Genomic DNA, 18591 nt, shown 5'->3' with positions numbered 1-18591 from the left:
CTGCTTTTGAGTATTTTCTATGAATAATATTCGATATTTATGGCAGATAATGTATAATAACTCCACCGATATAGATTCAAGCATCCCCAAAATCATAGCATATGTCTATGATAGTGTATCCATTGTACTACACCTTTTACTTTGTTTGAAAATGTCTTTTGAGTATTTTTTCTGAATATTATTCATTATTTATGGTTATTCTGCCCTCTGTTGACCGAAAATAAACTACACCTCTAAATTACTGGTGAAACAAATCCGTCCGTGGGTAACTATGATCTACACAACATGATAAAAAAGATACCAGCATGATTACGTGATCGTGTCTTTCTTCTTTAGGACTCATAATAGACCATTTAATGAACTAATGGAAGCACGTGATCCGATCTGAAGTGATCCTGATCAGGGTGAAAGACATCGAGGACACGTGAGGCCAGTATCGGAGGGATGCGTCCCTGGATGAGCGCACACCCGGTCCCACTATAAGTTAGGATGTCCACGCGTACACACACACACACACACACACACACACACACACACACACACACACACACACACACACACACACACACACAACAGCAGCAGCAGCAGCAGCAGCATTCACCAATGTGTGTATTTTTGTGGGGGTGAGATGGTTTCGCACACGCACACGCACACACACAGACACGTAAACGTGGTCTGGAGACTGCGGGCGTTTTCATTGGCCGAGGCGGTGAGCGAGGAGGAGGAGAGACTGACGGATTTGCAGGAATTCCTCCGCGCTCCTCAGATTTCTTGTAGTCACACGGACCTCCTGCTCGCCTCCGCCCCGACAAACATCCAGACCGGTTCCTGTCCTCCTCGCGGCACATACCGAAACATCGAAAGACAATGGTAACGTACGAGGTCTAAAGTAGCCTTTTCCTCAAGTTTCCTTCTGGTGTGCGGCGGGTGAAAGGATGGAAATGTGAAACTCTTACCTTTTCTCTTCTCGTGTCCAGATGTTGCGAGGTGTCGCTGTGCTCCTTCTGCTGGCCCTGGCCGTCTCTGACGCGGAGGTAAGTTCAGCTTTATCTTTCACTCTTAAACTATGGTCATTTCTCCAGGGGGTTCAAATGGGTCCCGGATGCTGCTTTTCATCTGTACCAAACACTTTCCGCACAGAACTGTCCCTCTGGAGTAACTTGCACGGCGAGCTAGAAAACATCTGGAAAAAGGGTCTTAAGTCTGTTATCGGGAACCAGCACGGCACTGTGGTGGAAATATGTCATTTGCAGCTGATTGTACTGCGCCTACAGCTTGTTAGACTATTTATCTTATTAAGGAGAAACCAATTATTCTGTTATTGTAGCTACTCGTGCGCAACGATGAGCTCCATTGTGGAGACAAACATGCTTAAACTAAATTGCCAGTTAGACAGTTTCTTCCAATAGAGGCATCATTATTAATCCTGAAATTGCTACGGCTGTCTGAGCATTGGTATTTCCTGGATATTGAAACACTCAAATTCTGTATATTCTGTTGGACCGCGCTGAGAAACATCCTCCCACGAGTCTCATTTGCTTATTTCTTCTGTGTGTGGAAATTTTGAGTGAACACAGCGGAAGCTGCCGTGAGGCGTCAGTAGTGTGACAGACAGCTGTGAAAAGAGAAGAAGGCCCACTGGTTTGTGTGTATCGTTTGCTGCTTGTCTTTGGGGTTGATGTCCCTCATAATCAATATTGTAGGATGCTTGTGTGCTGAACGCTCCGCCGAGCGCCAGCTGCTCTAATGGCACACAGACACACACACACACACACACACACACACGCACACGCCGTGTTTGGGTGGCCAGCGAGGGAGCATGTGTGTTTGTCTGTCTACACTCGGGAGTTGTGAGAATACTCACCTTACGGGTCTCACACTGCAGCGCCAAGCAGTCCCGTACCTCTGAGGAAGAACCGGGTTAATGTGCTGTGTGATTAGCTGGCCTGAGCGCACATCTCGATCTTTAACCCTCGGCGAGAGAAATTCAATGAGAGCATCCCCCCCCCAAAAAAAATGTCCAACTGGATAGCGTGAGACACAAAGAACAGGTGGTGGTTAATGGGCTTAGCCCGGACACAGCTGTTGAACACCTGGCTTTGTGTTGACTCCTCTGTTGACCTGCACAACCGCTGCATGCTGAGGAAACAAACAAGGGGGAAAAGCCGGAGCCTAATTAGAGGACAGATTTTCCAAGGAGCCTCGCCAAACGCGAAACACGAGATCAACCAAATGTCCGCTGCCATGCTGTCACAACGGCATCACTCGTAGGTGATCCCTCCCCCCCTTTCCCCTCCACTGACCTTCCACTGCTTACCCTACCTTTGCTCCCTGGCTAGTAAATGTGCCGTTGTTGGCGCCTTTATTGGATTGGCAGACGTGATCTGTGAGGTATGGCAGAGCACACAGCACAGCCTGTTGAGTCCACCCACAAAGTTTATGTGGAGGCATTAGACAGGCATCTATTCTCCAAAGGTAATTACCCTGATAATATATGGCCCATTGACTGGGCGTGGGAAGGGCCTGAACTGGCATTCCTGTGTGCCGTCCAAAGGAGGTCAACAAGTCGCAGCGAAGCTGTATCTGATGAGCCTGCGGGCGTGTATTAACATCATGTGTGGATGAAGGGATGTGTGTTACATTTACGGCATTAAAGAGCAGGAAAGATGGATTCTATTGCGTGTGAACTGGTGTGTATATTTTCTGGTATTAAACCACGTAAGACCCGTGTGCTTCATGAGGTGAGAAATTACAGCGTTTGATGACAAGCAGCTTGGAGATAGCGCAGTCGAAGCCGGAGCCGGGACTGTCTGCAGGCAGGAATCGAGATATGCATCTGGTGAAGAAAATGTTGACTCTTTGCTCAAACACACTCGGAGGTTGATATGCAAAGGAGGTGGAGGTGCAGGCACAGTGGGAGTCTAAAGAGTCTGCAGCCTAAGGGGACATGTGAGCACACGAGAACAGAGATCATTACAAGGCAGCTGGACAAGAGTTGATTAGCTGAGGATTAAAATGACGAGTTGAAGAGAAGAAGACGCCGCTTCTCCCTTGAACCTCGCCATGTTGCCATAATGATGCCTGTTCTCCCACATTCAAGGGGGGCTAAAAATATCTGCCCAGGTGGAGCAGAACACAGGCATGAGGGGACGCGGCGTCCTCTGTCCGTGTCCGCCTGCTCTAATTACTGTAACCCAACATCCAGGCGTGGATCCTGCGCAGGGATTGTTTAGGGCGGTGAGATGGAGAGTGATGTAAAGCAGAAAAGGAGATGGAGCCACAGTCATGCAATTATAGCAGGGAAGATTGGGGTTGAGGTAAGACTTTGTGTGGTGAGACAAAAGGAGGGGGGGGGGCGTGTTTCATGTCCCTGCAGTGTGTTTTCTTCACTCTTGGCTGGGCTTTAAAGGAGTCCTCATTTAGCTTAGCAGCTGTACTGGTGTCTTATCATTACCGCCACTCTGCACTCAGAGGCACAACACACATAAATTAACACACACTCAAATGACAAAGAGCAGCATGAAAGTCTACTGGAGGGGTTGGTGACACATAATGAATACACCATATTTATACATGCTAGAGGTTAAAGATATCTATGGGGGCAAGACTGGAATAAGTTCGAGACACTCAGGAAAAGATGTTTGCTGGTTATATACAGTTTATAAAAAGTCACAATGACTATTGTTTTCCTTTTTGTGGGTCCCGGTCCAATTAATGTGTTAGATTTCCAAAACAGTTTTCTAAAACAATTTTAAAAAAAATTGCAGTTGCATTTGCTGTCACCAGAAATGTTTTGTTCTCTTTGTTTTCTTTGTTCAGAGATGGTTGTGTTTCCGTTGGCCGGTGTGGAGGACGCACCCTGAGATCAGGCCCTGCATCTAAAATGCAGTTTTTCTCGGTTAAAAAGAGGTCACTGAAGGATAAGTGATTTGTCAAAAAGGAAATGCATTCAGTAGTTATGGAAGACAAAGAAGAGCAACGGCTTAAAAAGCTGTGCTTAAGAATTCTTTAGCATTTGCTCTTAAAACATTAAAAGCCTATCTACGCCTATGGCTGACTATATTTCCTTTCTTCCCATCGCTTTAGTGATGAACTCACTCATTTCTACGGGTCCAAATATGTTATGAATAGTTGGACCTTGAAGGACGTGATCTCTGTCACAGATTACATTGCGTGAATGTATCATCCCCGTCTAAGCGCTCAGAACAGCTTCTGCAGTCTTTTCCTTCTTCAAGCATTTCCCCAATACTGGCCTCAAAGAGGGCGAGGAATCTACTCATTCCCTCGGCCTGAGCCTAGCGGGGACCCTCCCAGCCTCCCTCCCTGCCTCCCTCCCTCCCTTTCCTGGCAGTGGAAAAATGCCCAGAACAGAGCAGGGGTGGGAGAGAGGGGGGAGGGGACAAAGAGGGGAAAGGAGAGGAAGAAAGGAGAAAAAGAACATGGGGAGAAAATAGGTACGCACCAAGAATTAGTGAACACACGATCCCTGCTTCCTGCAGACACAGATGACATGAGCAAAAGGTTTCTGTTTGGAGGTTTTGGTGGTTAAAGGTGGGTTACTTCTGCGTGGGATTGTTGTTGTTGTTGTTGTCTAGTGTTGGAGAAAGGGTGACAACAGGGTGCCCATGGGAGGGGGGGGGGGCTGCTTTATGTTCTCCGCTGACGTTTTAACTGCCAGCAGATGTGTCTCCACCCAGAGCATGACTTATTTCCTGTCTTTCTTTGGAGGGTCTTATTCTCTGTCTTTTTCTCACATTTTCTGTGCTTTCTGTCTCCCTCCATTCTTTCTTTCTTCTTCTGTTTATCTGATCCTTTCTTTCGGGGTGTAGCTGTAACTTTCAGCTCTTGAACAACGGGGCCTCTGGGTGTAAAATAAGAGGCTGCCGACTGCGGTGACATCATCCTGTCCGTTGGTGCATTCCTTCCAAACTGAATGAGAAACAGGGCGAAGAATAACAGCCCCGATCGGAGTAAACTGCCCGTTACCAAAGGTCCCTTTGTTTCTGCAGGTTTAGTCTTAGCGGGCAAGCACCACTAACAACGTGTGAGACCACCCGTACAGATAGCTCAGTTCTTTACTATACACTCAAATTAGTCTTACCTTGGCCTCATTATTTAAAGGACACAGCCTGTTCCAGTACCAGCTCATTGGTGTATAAATACATGAAACACTAAGCATGCATCTCGGCCCAAAGGAGCCACGCAGATGTCGGTTGGATGAGTGTTTTTTCTATGCCTGATCTCCAGAGGCTGTCAAGAAGAGAAGAAGTGAGACTGAACCTGATTTCATATGCATGTGCAGAGATGTAGTTGAGTAGATTCAAAACAAAGAAATGCCAGAGATTAGAGGACGGAGGCCATTTCATTATTGAGGGCAAATGCTATAACTTTCTGCAGCGAGCCGATGGCGGTCTGTTGTGTTTCTCCCCTGTGCGATGCATTTAGCCGCAGGCTTGTGAACACTCAAACTGCTCAGGAGCCGGCGTACGGCGTCGGAGTAAAAGGGGACTTCATTGCTTTTCTTTTTGACTGTGCTCCACTTCCCTTCTTGAGCGGCCCGGTTAGCGGGAAATGGAAGCTCTTTGGGGTCGTAGCCCAGCGTTTTCCCTTATCATCGCTCTTGGCGTGAACCCACATCTCATGGAGTGGAGGAGGGTTGGACAGTCTGGAGCTGGAGGGACAACACAGGGCGGAGGGGGGGGGGGCACCTCTCTGACCTAAATACTGAGGAGATTCTGGCTCAAGACGAACTGTGCAGGACCCCGGCTGAGGCCGAACAAAGCTCAGGAATGTGCACCCCCTAAATCCTCATTTGGTCTCTCGTCCATGTCCTTCACCTGCCTTCTTCTCTTCGCACCTCGCTTATTTTGCCTCCTCCTCATCGAAGGACTAGCTTGTGAACATGCAACAGGCTGTTGGAGAGAAGTCGCTCTGCGGGCGTTTGTCTGTCCATCCGTCAGTCAAAGACTTCCTGCTGTGTTGACAGAGTACACAATGTGGAGATTGGCATCATTGTTGGTAACAAACAAAGAGTATTTCTGCTTTCAGTCACATCGATTCTCACACTCTTAACTCTTTAGACACAGCCTAAAGAAGTAGTTCCCCAAAACTTGACTCGAATGACTTCCCCATCTGCTGATGTCATCGTTTTCCCTTCCTGATGAGTTTTGAAATAAAATTTCTTTGATAAAGAATTCACATCTTATCAATTGTAATAGCCAAGCTTTTTAAATAATTCTCCCATTGATACTAATTCACAGTATCAAATATAAATCGTGGTTGTATTCTGATTTTATAGTTACAAATGTGATGGAGAATCAGCTCTGAGAATAGAAACTGAAAGGCTTTTTTGAGCATTAGTGGCCACAATAAAGGGAAACCGGATTACGTATCTATATTCTTGCACCCTTCTGAGACGATTTTACTTTAATATTTCATGTTGTCAAATAGCATAATATTTTATTCATAAAACACTCAACTGACCTTCAGCAAAAAAGGAACACAATTTATCAAACCTTTGCGTCTTTTACACAGATGTACCAGCTTACTAGAAACAATCTGTCTACATCCAAATAACACTAACGTCCTGCAATGTGTAATATCTTTATTCATCACATTCTGTATTGTTTAAATCCTGTCATAGGGAGGCTGATGACATTCAAGGTGAACCACCCTTCACCCTTAGGTTATGTAGTACAATTCAACAGCACCGAAAAGTACAACCTTCAGAATGAATCAACATCTCTCTCACGTCTTTAGAAAAGCTCAATATGAACAGGATTTATAGCTGGGCTGGTTGTATTGGATTGTACTGAATGAAGCTCGAATAAAACCATCAAGCTGATTCAACTGATCTTGATCACCACACAAAGTCACATTGTTGTCGTCAGAAAGGTTAAATGCAGTATTTAATGCATTTTATTTTGAAAAGTGATGTCCATTATGCTCTTCGTCACTGCAGGCACATTATTATTGGCGTGTTTACAATCCGAAAATCAATGTTTTCCATGTTTGCGAGGGACAAGGTGCATTGTGGGAATGGATTCACAGTGGCTCTAAAGCAACACCCACAGCAGAGAGACATTGATCTGTCTGCAGGATCAATGGACCATCACCGTCACACACGGACACACACACATGCATAAACAAGTGGATAGATAAGCTCCATTACTCATACTTTAGTTTGAAACTCAGATAGACGATCAGATGCAGATAAACGTTCTAATGCGATTCTAATGCGTCAGTCGGTGCAGATTTAGCACCCCAAATCCTGTGCCCTTGATAGCGGTGGAAGAAGGAAAAGGCTTTTTAATTTTTTAACTGAAGCAAGAATACTTTGCCCTTTAACTCTATTCTGTCTCAGGGTGGAGCTTTTCAACACGTGGCAGAGGAGTGATTGACTTCAGATCCGCAGCCGCATTTTTTGCCTCTTCCCCATCTACCTCCATCCAAATAGTCCGACTTTCTGCACACGGCTTCCTCATCTTGTTCTTCCTCCTCTCTCTGTGCTCACCTATTCTCTCCCCAGACTTCCATCTTGCTCTGAAAAACTAGTCTCGGATCACTGATGCTCATCTTGCAGCCGTAGAAGGGCACTGAGAATCAGAGGAGTTACAGCAGAGGAGAAACAACAGTACATATGCAGAGATAGGATGATATAATTATGCACTGAGTGTTTTGAGAAATATTGCTTTGAATCTTCTTAAAGTCAAGTCAAAAAGACAAAAGCAGAAGAAAGGAAAATGGAAGAAAACGGGCAGGAGTCAAGGAAAATGATCTGTGATATGTATGCGATCCGTTTAGTGCTCGAGGCGTCTTTCTGCACGAACGCCTCTGCTTAATCTGTTATGTTTCACTATCAGAGGTCCTCCTCCATGATCCGTTTTAAATGGGGGAGAAGGAAAATGTAGCGTCATTTGTTAGCTCTTGTAAAAAATTGCTGTCATTTAAGTAGATCAGCCACAGCGGGTTTGTTTGTTTTGGTTCGTGCTGAGTTTGTACATTTTTTACAATATCCGCTCTGATGGAGATTAGGTTAATGAATGTGTTTACATGAATTCCAGAATCCCAGTCGCTCTGGGCTTTTAGTAAATCCTGCTTATGTTTTTGCACGTCAACGTCTTGATTTCAACCGTTAAATGTGTGAACTCGGCCAATTTCTTGGGAATGGGTGTCGAGAATGGCACAGTTAGAATAATGTGCACAAGGAGATGATGGTGCAGGTCTGCACACCCGTGTTCATGGGAACCACTTCATGCAGGCATGATTAAAGACCACGTAAGGCCGCCTCCCTTCCCCGTGTTGTTCAAGGTCGGTTGGGTGACATTAGCGCCACTTTGTCCGTTGTTTTTGTACCATGTGCGTCAATCATAAACTCTGAACAACACGCTGTGCTGTGATCTCATTAAGAGGCTCGGTGCCTGGTTTGATTGACACCTCTGGTGATCTCGCCACAACAGGAGCCTGCGCATGCTCTCACCATGGCAACAATCCACTTGAATCAGCTGAAAAAAATAGAGCTCCGTGCCTCACTGTTCATCAGCTAAATGTCAGGGATGCTCGGCTGTTTCTAGTCGGAGAGAGATGGACTGACAAAGCTCTCCGCGTTTACACCACATTCATCCAAGCGTCCCATCCATTATTCATGTTCTCATCCAAGGTTGCTGCAGGTTTCAACAGGCTTCTATTACATCTGTGTCTAACAAATTGAATTGTCCAACATGCTCAAAGCCACAGGGATTGCTTTGAAGATTTTCCGTGACCTCAACCTTGAGTGCGAGTGTGCGTGTGTGTGTGTGTGTGTGTGTGTGTGCGTGTGTCTTTAAAAGATGCATAGAAATGAACCAAAACCCTACGATCTCTCTCCTCTCAACACTGCTGCACTGCGATGCTTCTGTGTGACAATCTTCCCTCTCACGTCCGCGTCCGTCTTGTTATATTCCGTCGTCAGCGAGCTTATGAGAGTTTGGTCACAAGAATCCAGTTTCAGTTTAATCCACATACCAAACTTAGGTCTCACACACACACACACACACACACACAGCGGCTTGGAAGCAGCTCATGTGCGCTCACACACACACAGAGGGCCAACTTTGTGTCTGGCTCTTACAGGAAACAGCAGCTTAAGGAGGAGGAGGGGAGTCTAGAGAAACAGGGAGGAGTGACTATTCAGAGGAGCATTGGAAGGGGTCCAAAGGAAAACGCTGCTCAGACTCCAGATGTGGGAACACCATTTACACACGCGCACACACACTTATACAAAGACACACCAATGGAGAGAGGAGGATGTAATGAGGGCCGGCTTAGCTGCGCCTGGCGTGTTCTGAGTGGTTTGGTTTGTTGGATTGGTGAGGCGTTTGTAGCCCAAGTGAATTCATTTTTTGGCAAATCCAGTCCTCGGGCGACATTCTTCAACAAACAAGCAAAGACAAAGAAACAAAAGGCAAATCCCAATGTTTAACTGGCACTGAAATAATAGAAACCTTGGATTTCTTTGGTTGATTTTGAGCCAATGCTAAAGACCTCAGATTTTGTGAGCAGGGGACAATCAGACGGGTTGACATGGCAACTACTGGCAAACATGACTGGAAAAAAAAAAACAGACAGGGGTAAAGCAGTTACTAAGATGTTTAACGTTCTAAATGTGATTTTAAAATAAGGGAAATCTTTAGATTTTAAAATCTGCATCTTCATCTATATTTTAATCAAAATACGCAATAACATGTAATCCTGCCGATTGAGAGAATGAAGCCATATTTCTTTCTGAATTCTGCTGCTCGGAAATATTAAAGCTTTTCCTGAGAAGTTATTATGGCCATTTTAATTTATCAGTTCAGGTAGTGTCTACAAGAGGGGAAATCCAACAACGACACAACGTGTCCAAGAATTAGAGGAATGTGTTGAGGGAGAATATCTGCTGGAGGATATTTATTAGATACTTGTGAAGAAAATCTGAAAAGTCTTACTGTTGATAAGAGTTAAGTGCATTTTCATTTTGGATTTCATCCGGGGACGAATCATATACATTCTCCCTGGATCTATGACACAGGATTAACTTTGATGAAACTATATGAAAATATAATAATTAGGGTTTGAATCCAACAGCAAATTCGGGTTTTAAAATGTGGTCAGCACCTTAGTGGCGTTAAGCGGGTGTTCCGTTAGTAAAGCAACAGCACCACCCTGAGTGATCTGTAGAAATGATCATGACTCTTTGCTGTCCTTGCTCCGAAATGGTGGAACTAGCTCTCTGATGACATCAGGACCACAGAGAGTATTTACATCTTCCACCGCAAACCACAGACACACCTTCACTAAAAACACTAACAAATTCTACTTATAATGGCTCTTATCTATAGCAAGTTATGAATCAGCCCATTTGATGAAATTGCACTTTCTTGTTTCTTGCTCTTCTGGGTTTGTATCCTCATTGTAAGTCGCTTTGGATAAAGCGACAGCCAAATGACATGTAAAGTAATATAATGTAGAAACAATGCGTTTCCTTTCTTTTTAGGAGCTGCAGAGCAAGAGCAAAGTGTGCGCCAACGTGTTCTGTGGGGCCGGCAGAGAGTGCACGGTTACAGAGAAAGGGGAGCCCAGCTGTCTGTGCATAGAGGTGAGCGGCAAAGGTGCATCACTTAAATTCCAAGACAGGGAAAGGTAATGTGCACAGTTTTAAACAAGTGACTGAAGTGACTGTGACCGAGTTTTTCTTGCCCTCTCCCTCCAGAGCTGTAAGCCCCACAAGAGGTCAGTGTGCGGCAGCAATGGTAAGACTTACAGGAATCACTGCGAGCTCCACAGGGACGCTTGTCTCACCGGCTTGAAGATCCAGGTGGCCCACGACGGACACTGCCACGGTACGAGAAGCAGCAGCAGCACGAGCACCAGTCTCCCCACAGGGTCCACTGAGGAGCTGTCGAGGAGCTTCCCTTTGCGTCCGACTTTATCCCTCGTGAGATGGAGTCGGACCAGTGCTCCTGCAGACGTTAAAAGGAGCACTTCATCAACTTTAGAGTGAACGCTCTTTCTTAATCTCTGTGATAACATTGTCAACTGTTGTTCCCAGTGTCACCTTTACGACTCCAGTAAATTACATTTATTGGCATATATTAATAATGCTGAGTAGAGGGATGCATTAATCTGCCGCCGCCAAGAAATACCAGTACTCTCTTCTTAAGTAGTACTCCCTTCAATAAAGTACATGTACGATGTTATGAGACTAGGACCTCTGACAATAAAAACTGAGGTGCTTAAATAATCCAAGAGGTGAACATTTTGTAATGCAATCAACCTAGAAACTGCCCCTATGTAACAATGTCAGAATTGACACCAAAACCAACGTAGCATCTCTGATCAGTCGTCCTCAGTGTTCTGTTGTCAGAAGCTTCAGACCCAAAGTTTATTGCACTAACAAGACTTCCTACTGACCCCAAACTATGACGTGACCCTTTTTTATTTCACCACAGTTTGTTATGGATTTGAACTTTTAAATTGGAAGGAATTTGGCTCAGATGTTACACCTTCTGATAACACTTAATTACTTATTAATTACTAATAAGTGTGTGATCCCTGAACTAGAAGGCCACCCGCATTCTGCACTCCTGGCTCCCACTTATCTATTTATGATCTAATGTATAATTATAACCTTATCTCCTCTGAACTTTCACTGCTCACACTTTCAGTCCTCACATGTCACAGTCATGCTGAACATTGATCAGCTCTGTGGCAGAAAACGTAGTCGGGGAAAAAAGTTACATCACACTCTTCTCTTTGCAAACCTTTGGCCAAGTTCTAGGAGACAGTTTCGCTCGAATTATCTAATCCAATGAATGCTGTTGAATTTAATTATATATATTTTTCTTTAAATGTTGTTCCTTCCATCCTTGTTTTTTAACATTTAGAGAAGAAAACCGACCAGTCAGCTGCCAGCCCAGGTGAGTTTTCTGTGTGTATCATTTATATATAAAATTGTGAATGTATTATTTGTATGTTCTGTTGTAAAGAAAATGGAAATACTTGCGCACAAAAAGACCGAAATGAATCGTTTTCGTGTTTCCTTGAATTATTTATTAAATGCTTCCCCCGCTGCAGTGGTCTGCTACTCTGCTGACCGTAATGAGCTGAGGAGTCGGGTGATCCAGTGGCTGCAGACTGAGGTGGTCCCAGACGGCTGGTTTGTCAAGGGATCCAACTTCTCCGACATCCTGCTCAAGTACTTCAAGGTTTGGCTTCTTTTCTCTGGACGTAACCGAATGGACACTGGTCTTCATTAGTGGAAACACTTGCTGGTGGACATTCTATTTACAAAGAACCCCGGTTCAGTTATCCGTTTATGGGCCTCATACAGGCCCCGTGCCTTATGTTAGTTAACATATGTTGGGAAAACTTAAATAATGTTTCACCTTAGGCAATACCAGTTAGACGACAGAGAGTCTGTGCCCTCTCACACGGAGGAACGTTGTGTTCTGGGTCATCTGATAATCAAGAGGTTTGTGATAATCAAGAGGTTTGTGCATCGACGTTCATAATCTCAGTGTGTGCGGCACTTATTCCGCCTCATTCCGTTAAAGGAGGGATTTGGATGGAGAGGCCAGGATCGGCTTGGGTCCGCTCACTGGTGGGCTGGATCGACATCAGAAAAGAGAATGATAAGATCCCTTTTCTACCAAATGGGACATGTTTTTCGTTACGGATGAAAAAGCTTTAGACAGTCTCTGGTTCTCGGTTTAGGAAAGGTTTTTCAAATCCTTGTAGAACATTTTAGGAGAAGTTCTTGTTTTGCCTTCAAGCTTTTAGTAAACATTGTTTTTCCTTTAAACTTTTGGTGGAACTAAGATTCCTTTCTTGTAGATTTACTAAAAGATTTCTTTTGACATGTTTTAGTACTGAAAATTAGAGAGGTTGTAATATTTAACCCTAAGTTCACAAAAACATGAAAAAAAGATGTAATTAATGGGTTGTTCTATTAGCCGTGACTGGTGAGTCCTAAAATTAGTTATTCGGTTGTTCTATTAGCCGTGACCATCAAGTCCAAAAACTAGTTAATGGGTTGTTCTATTAGCCGTGACCGCTGAGTCCAAAAAATAGTTAATCGTTTGTTATATTAACTTAACACAATAATTATTCAACAATGCATTTTGTAAACCACTTAAAAAAATGCAATGTTGAAGATGCATGAGAAATATGCCAATATTATTAGAATATTTCATGCTTCAACACCCCTCGCTGGTCAAGCCCCATTTTTAGATATTACATCGGTAGTAGAGGCTGTATCTGTGGTGCTTATGCGAATGGGATTTCTCTTAGTTGTATTTATTAAGTTATTCAGCAAAAGTTATATTCGTATCAGGAAGTCTAAAAGTTATGGAAAGTCTCACTGTTCATAAGAGTCAACGGTGCCTCTGCCCTTTTCCGTGTGATTCTGCAGTCCTACGACAATGGGGATTCTCAGCTGGACTCCTCCGAGCTGCTCAAATTCATCCAGCAAAATGATTCGGTCGTGGAGTTGCAGTCCTACGCTGACAAGGAGAGCAACAAGCTGCTCAAGTAAGTGTGCTCGCCAGTTTGAAACGCTCACAAGAAGGTTTACGGGGGGAAAGGATGGAGGAAAAGTAGAGACCCTTTGCATTCTTCTCCTCTCAGTTGTTTTTCTGAAAGTCTAACGCTTGTGCACACCGATTGATATCTGGATGCTGCTGTGCTATTTTAAGCTGCGCAGCTGCAGTTGTTGACCTACAGTTAGCCTTCACTCAAGGCCTCTTGTGGGAGTCCGCGATGGCAAAAATCACCTGTGCACTAAAGCTGATTCTTAACAACGGTTTAAATTTGTTAACTTCACTTAACAAATCTAAACCGGGTCATCCAAGTTAGCACAATTTTTAACCGGGCTCAAACAGGCGAGTATTAATTGTTTGCGTGTTCGTCTGTGCTTCCCAGGAGCCTGTGTGTCGATGCCCTCATTGAGCTCTCTGATGAGAACGCCGACTGGAAGCTGAGCTTTGACGAGTTCCTCAACTGCCTGAAGCCCGGCTTCAATCCACCAGAGAAGAGTGAGTCTAAAGTGACAGTTTACTTTTCCATAGCGTGAAATGAAGTTACACTTGGCATGAACTCGCTGAGGCCGCCCCGACACCCAGCAGCCAACTGTGGGAATGAGTCTCAGATTGCATTTCTGGATAGAGCTTTCGCATAGTCTGCTAAATCATGTGATGCAACAATATCTGGGATAAAGTTCACTGGATCACAGAAATAGAGAAAGAAAACATTCGCAGCAGAGGACTGAACCCTGCAGCTCCACCAGGCTCAAGGACACACACACGTTTGGTTTACTTTGTGTGTTTGTATTCATACATTCCAGGTTTACCACAGATACCAGCTCCTTGGATTATGTAATCCATGCATTTAAAGCCAGGAGGAGAATGATAAACATGTTAAATGTTTTGGAAAAGTTTATTTATTCATTTTAACCTGGCAGAGCGGCCATTTAGAAGCTGTGTCTTTCTCCGGTTGTTCCTATCGGGCTTTAGAGTTTGTTTTTGAGAGTACTCAGACTGTTTCTCAGACCCTTGCCAGCACTTTTCCCACAGAAAACAGAAAACTGAGGCTGCTTGGCGGGAGTGTGCGCAGACTTGCTTACTTTTGAAGAGTAAGAGTAAGACTTGCCAAAGGCTCGAAAGAAGAAACAACCGGGTGAATGATGCGGCATTTTGAAATGCTGACAGGCCGTGGTCATGGACACGGGTTATCATTCTTCTGCAGTCTATTATCTGTGGTTTGAGCTGAGTGGTTTTCCGTGTGTCTTCATGCAGAATGTGCCTTGGAGGACGAGACATATGAGGACGGAGCAGAGACCCAGGTGGAGTGTAACCGCTGTGTTTGTGCTTGCGGCAACTGGGTCTGCACCGCCATGACCTGCACTGGTGAGTTGGAACACTGAAGGTTTTCTTCACGCTATTGTATCCCCTTCTTTCTAGTCATTGAGGCGAATGCCTTGAGGCCATTTTTCACCATTGTGTTGTCCGTGCAGACAAGACGGCAGCCGTGGATGAGACAGCGGATGCCGGAGCAGAGATGACGGAGGAGGAGTGGAGCCTCCGTGTGGCTGAGCTCAACAAGCACCAGGTCTGTCTTTGCCGTGAGCAGGTCAAACGCGCAGTGGGCTCATACTGTTGTCGGCATAAATCAGATTCAGTAACCCGACCCAGAAATTCCCCACGGGAACAGGACAAACCCCGGGGCCAGCTTTGGAGTGCATGTCAAAGCTGCTGCTCGCTGGCCTCTGCTTATAAGGCCTCGACTTGTTTATTAGGTCCTTGAAATACCAACGGCCTGAGTCGAGGGTTGGCTTCACGATTCCTTCGGGACCCACACAGACATCTGCTCCCACCAGCACAAACAAAACACAGACGAGTTGGTTGGTGTACATTTTTATGTGACTGCGCACCAAGCAAACATATCTCACTGAGCCGGGGCGTAAACAGCTTTATGGTGCTGGCGTGAAATAAGAAACAATAAATCAAGGTGGGAACTGAAGACGTGTTCTCTAAATTGGGTTGATAAATCTATCAGATGCCCCGCGGATGTGAAATAAAGGCAGATGCCAGGAAAAAAATTATCAGCAACATTCTCCTTTTTATGAGTCGTAGAAGTGTTTGTGTGGATGATTCAGAGTCATGTAGTCAGCCGTTCCTAGAAGTGAATTTGATTCTTCGAGCTCTTAAAGGGAACCTGCGCCTGCTTTTCACAATAAAGTCTCTTTACAGTTCTGTGTAAAAAAAGAAGGGGGTACAAAGCCTGTGAAATCCAATACCTCTGAGGACTACGAGTTTGAAAATGAAAAAAGCCCAAAAGTGGCGTTAAAGTGGAGTGTAAAAGTGGAGTTAGAAAAAAGAGAGTTTACTGGACCACTGTGGCCTGCGGCTTGTTCCTGCTTGGATTGCACAGCCTGTTCTGAATCACAATAGAAACACTCGCCTATAGAAAGGACTTGTCGATTTTAGAATGTAATGGAATACCTGTGTTGAGGTTCTGGAGCCTCCCTAATAATAAATAAAGATGGTGGCCATTCTAGTCCCTCTCTAGACAAAAAACGGCAGTCTAGAACCTCTTCAGCCAGAGAGCGAAGCTCTAGAACTGAACCCTTTCTGCGTTCAGAATATCTCCTAGCATGTCTGCTCTTGTGTGTTGGGAGGAAGGAAGGTCACGCACTCCAGAACGGCAGCTTTTAACGCCACTGTAAACAAAACGTGGCCCTGTGGGTTCAGGTTTGGTGTCACCAGGTGTCCGCTACACTCAACTAAACTAAAACAAAAAAAGAAACTTATTGATATATGTTCTCAGGTCCTTATATGCTCAGCGGTAAATTATACCCTCTCACTTTTCTGTCAATTTTGTTTTATTGTTTGAAATACAGGAAACAGTTGAGAAGATGAAGAGCAGCACAAAGGAGGCCTGAGCGAGGAGGCGAGGAATGAGAGGTTGCACGTCATCGCCCTTCCTCCACACTTGATTTACTTTGCGTCCGTGTGTTGTTATTTTGACCGATTTTTTTGTGTTATTTCCTACTTTGGTATGTTAATTATCATACGTTTCTACAGTGTTGATGTTTGTTAGATCCAGGGGCTATCAAAGAATGTTACAGGATCCCATTATAGTCAATCCTGTCATATCTCATTGTGTCACTGCGCCTCCACACCAGCCCTGGGGCTATTTTTTAATACAATCTTTATACTTTTTACAGTTATTATAAAACAAAAAACTGTCACGATGTCACTGTGTTGGAATGTGGAGAGTCATTGTTCTGAAACGGTAGCGAGGTGAGGAGCTGGGAGAGTCCTCCTGTAGACGCGAGGGAGCCGTCGGAGCACACAGGGAGCTGACTACTTGACACCGGGTGCGGCGCGTGTCTCCGTACGTCCTCCTACGCGCCTTGTGGACACAGGAGCTTGGTTAAAGAAGCTGGGACAAGAGGGTAAAGCTACTAGTGATTGTGATGCCATTTAGAACTGCCACCGTAGGCCGATACTTGACCCCCACGCGCTTCTCTTTCTTTTCTATACATAGTTTTAGTTTTAGTTTGGTACCAGTCCGTTTTGTTTGTACCTTAGTAATCATTTTGCTACCAGATTGTTTGCTTTTGTGTATTTGTATGTTATCGGCTTGTGTTGGAACTCGTCTGGTTCCCACGTTATACTCGGGCGAGTCTCTCCGGTGCCCATCGGTTGAACCGGCGTCTGGCATCTCTTGAGACAGAGACGTAGCGCGGAGCGGCACAGCGGCGTCCAGGAGAGGCCTGATCTTTGAATATAGCGTGTCGACAACTGAAACCAAAGTATTGATGAAGTGTTTGAATGACGAACAAACGTATCCAGGTAAAACATTACTGTGGACCCAGCAACAACATTATACCTGTGCTTTCAAAATCGCTCCTAACAGAAGGACTAGCCTCCCTGTCAGCTGAAGTAGTGTAGACGCACCGATGGGTGCATATAAGTTATGTGTGCTTGTGCGTGATTGTGTGCGTGTGCTAGTAAAGAGTGACGCTGAGAGTTTGCTTTGTTGAATGTGTTTCGTCGTTACAATCCTGTATCTTATTTATCAGGATTGACAATAAAAATCAGTGCCTTAGACCTCCAGAAACGACTGGTCTCTGCCTTCGCCTGCACGAAGGCTCGTGTCTTCGTTGTGTGTTTCTCTGATATTTGTCTGTATGAAAGTAGCATTATAGGTTCAATCTAAAACTTTATATTCCACTAAAGGTGCAGTGACTGTAAGGAATATTTATGTACGCCAATAAAGCCCAAACAAAACAAAGCTCTCTTGTCCACTTGTACGTCTGAATTAAAAAATTATAAATCCAAGCTATTCCTTCTTCTAACAACTACAAAGTGTACGGAACCTATTTAGATTATCTTGACTGCCGGTGTGGTTTAGAGATGTAATCATTTTTTTATTACCGATGAGACACGTCCCCCTGAGTCGTGCTGAGAAGGAATGTGTCCATAAAGCAGCTTGACATCTCTCAGGTCATCTTATCAGTGTTTACAGGATGTGCATGCAGCTTAAAAGTACAGCACTGTGCTTCTCAACTTAAGAATACTTTTCTCACACTAATACGTTATTAAAATTACTTTGATGTGATTGTTTTTTCATTAACAAACTCATTTTTAATGAATAATTCCTTGTTTTCCTGATGTTTTGGTCTTATTTCTGATATTTCTTCTTGACATTGGGCCAAATCCTGTGCACAGGGAATCACTTTTGATTCTGATGAAGTACTGAATAGATACATAGCAATAGATACTTAATGTATTTGGGCTTCACATTGTAAGAGTATAATGTATATTGGCACATTACAGTCTTCTTTATAAATCCATGGAAACAATACTGCAGTGTGTAGCTGGTCCAGGTGACACACATCACATTTTTCCACTCACTGTTTAAAGGTTTGAACCTGTCACACTGCATCATGTGAATATAATTGTGTTTTTAATTTCAATATCTAATTCTAAACATTAGCCTTTCGAGTAACTACAGCAGTTGGCGCAGCTCCTCAAAACTCCATATACAGTGATGCTTTAGAAAATCCTA

At 44.3% G+C, this 18591-nt stretch overlaps 1 protein-coding gene across 2 annotated transcripts; it reads left to right on the top strand.

Annotated features, from left to right (window-relative positions):
• The first annotated feature begins 517 nt into the window (after positions 1 to 517).
• Positions 518 to 17814, top strand: LOC120833872 (follistatin-related protein 1). 2 transcript variants are annotated; one of them, XM_040201434.2, is made up of 11 exons: positions 518 to 870; positions 978 to 1034; positions 10514 to 10615; positions 10730 to 10859; positions 11904 to 11936; positions 12094 to 12224; positions 13430 to 13548; positions 13939 to 14051; positions 14811 to 14921; positions 15029 to 15123; positions 16415 to 17814. In XM_040201434.2, exons 1-11 carry the CDS (start codon positions 868 to 870, stop codon positions 16454 to 16456), a joined length of 936 nt encoding a protein of 311 aa, XP_040057368.2. In that variant the 5' UTR covers positions 518 to 867; the 3' UTR covers positions 16457 to 17814. The 2 variants fall into 2 exon arrangements, with proteins under 2 accessions (XP_040057368.2, XP_040057367.2); XM_040201433.2 differs by having other exon boundaries at positions 765 to 882.
• The last annotated feature ends 777 nt before the right edge of the window (positions 17815 to 18591 follow it).

The sequence above is a fragment of the Gasterosteus aculeatus genome, chromosome 16 (genome assembly GCF_964276395.1).
Source record: "Gasterosteus aculeatus chromosome 16, fGasAcu3.hap1.1, whole genome shotgun sequence".
Classification (NCBI taxonomy): domain Eukaryota; kingdom Metazoa; phylum Chordata; class Actinopteri; order Perciformes; family Gasterosteidae; genus Gasterosteus; species Gasterosteus aculeatus.
Note: the sequence above shows the minus strand (reverse complement) of the source record. Positions and strands in the feature narration are given on the sequence as shown.

Bases quoted from the DNA above. Each gene is read 5' to 3' on its own strand.
- LOC120833872 (XM_040201433.2), top strand. The intron at 10,616-10,729 runs GTGAGCGGCAAA...CTCTCCCTCCAG, and splicing joins CCAGCTGTCTGTGCATAGAG to AGCTGTAAGCCCCACAAGAG. The intron at 14,922-15,028 runs GTGAGTTGGAAC...TTGTCCGTGCAG, and splicing joins CACCGCCATGACCTGCACTG to ACAAGACGGCAGCCGTGGAT.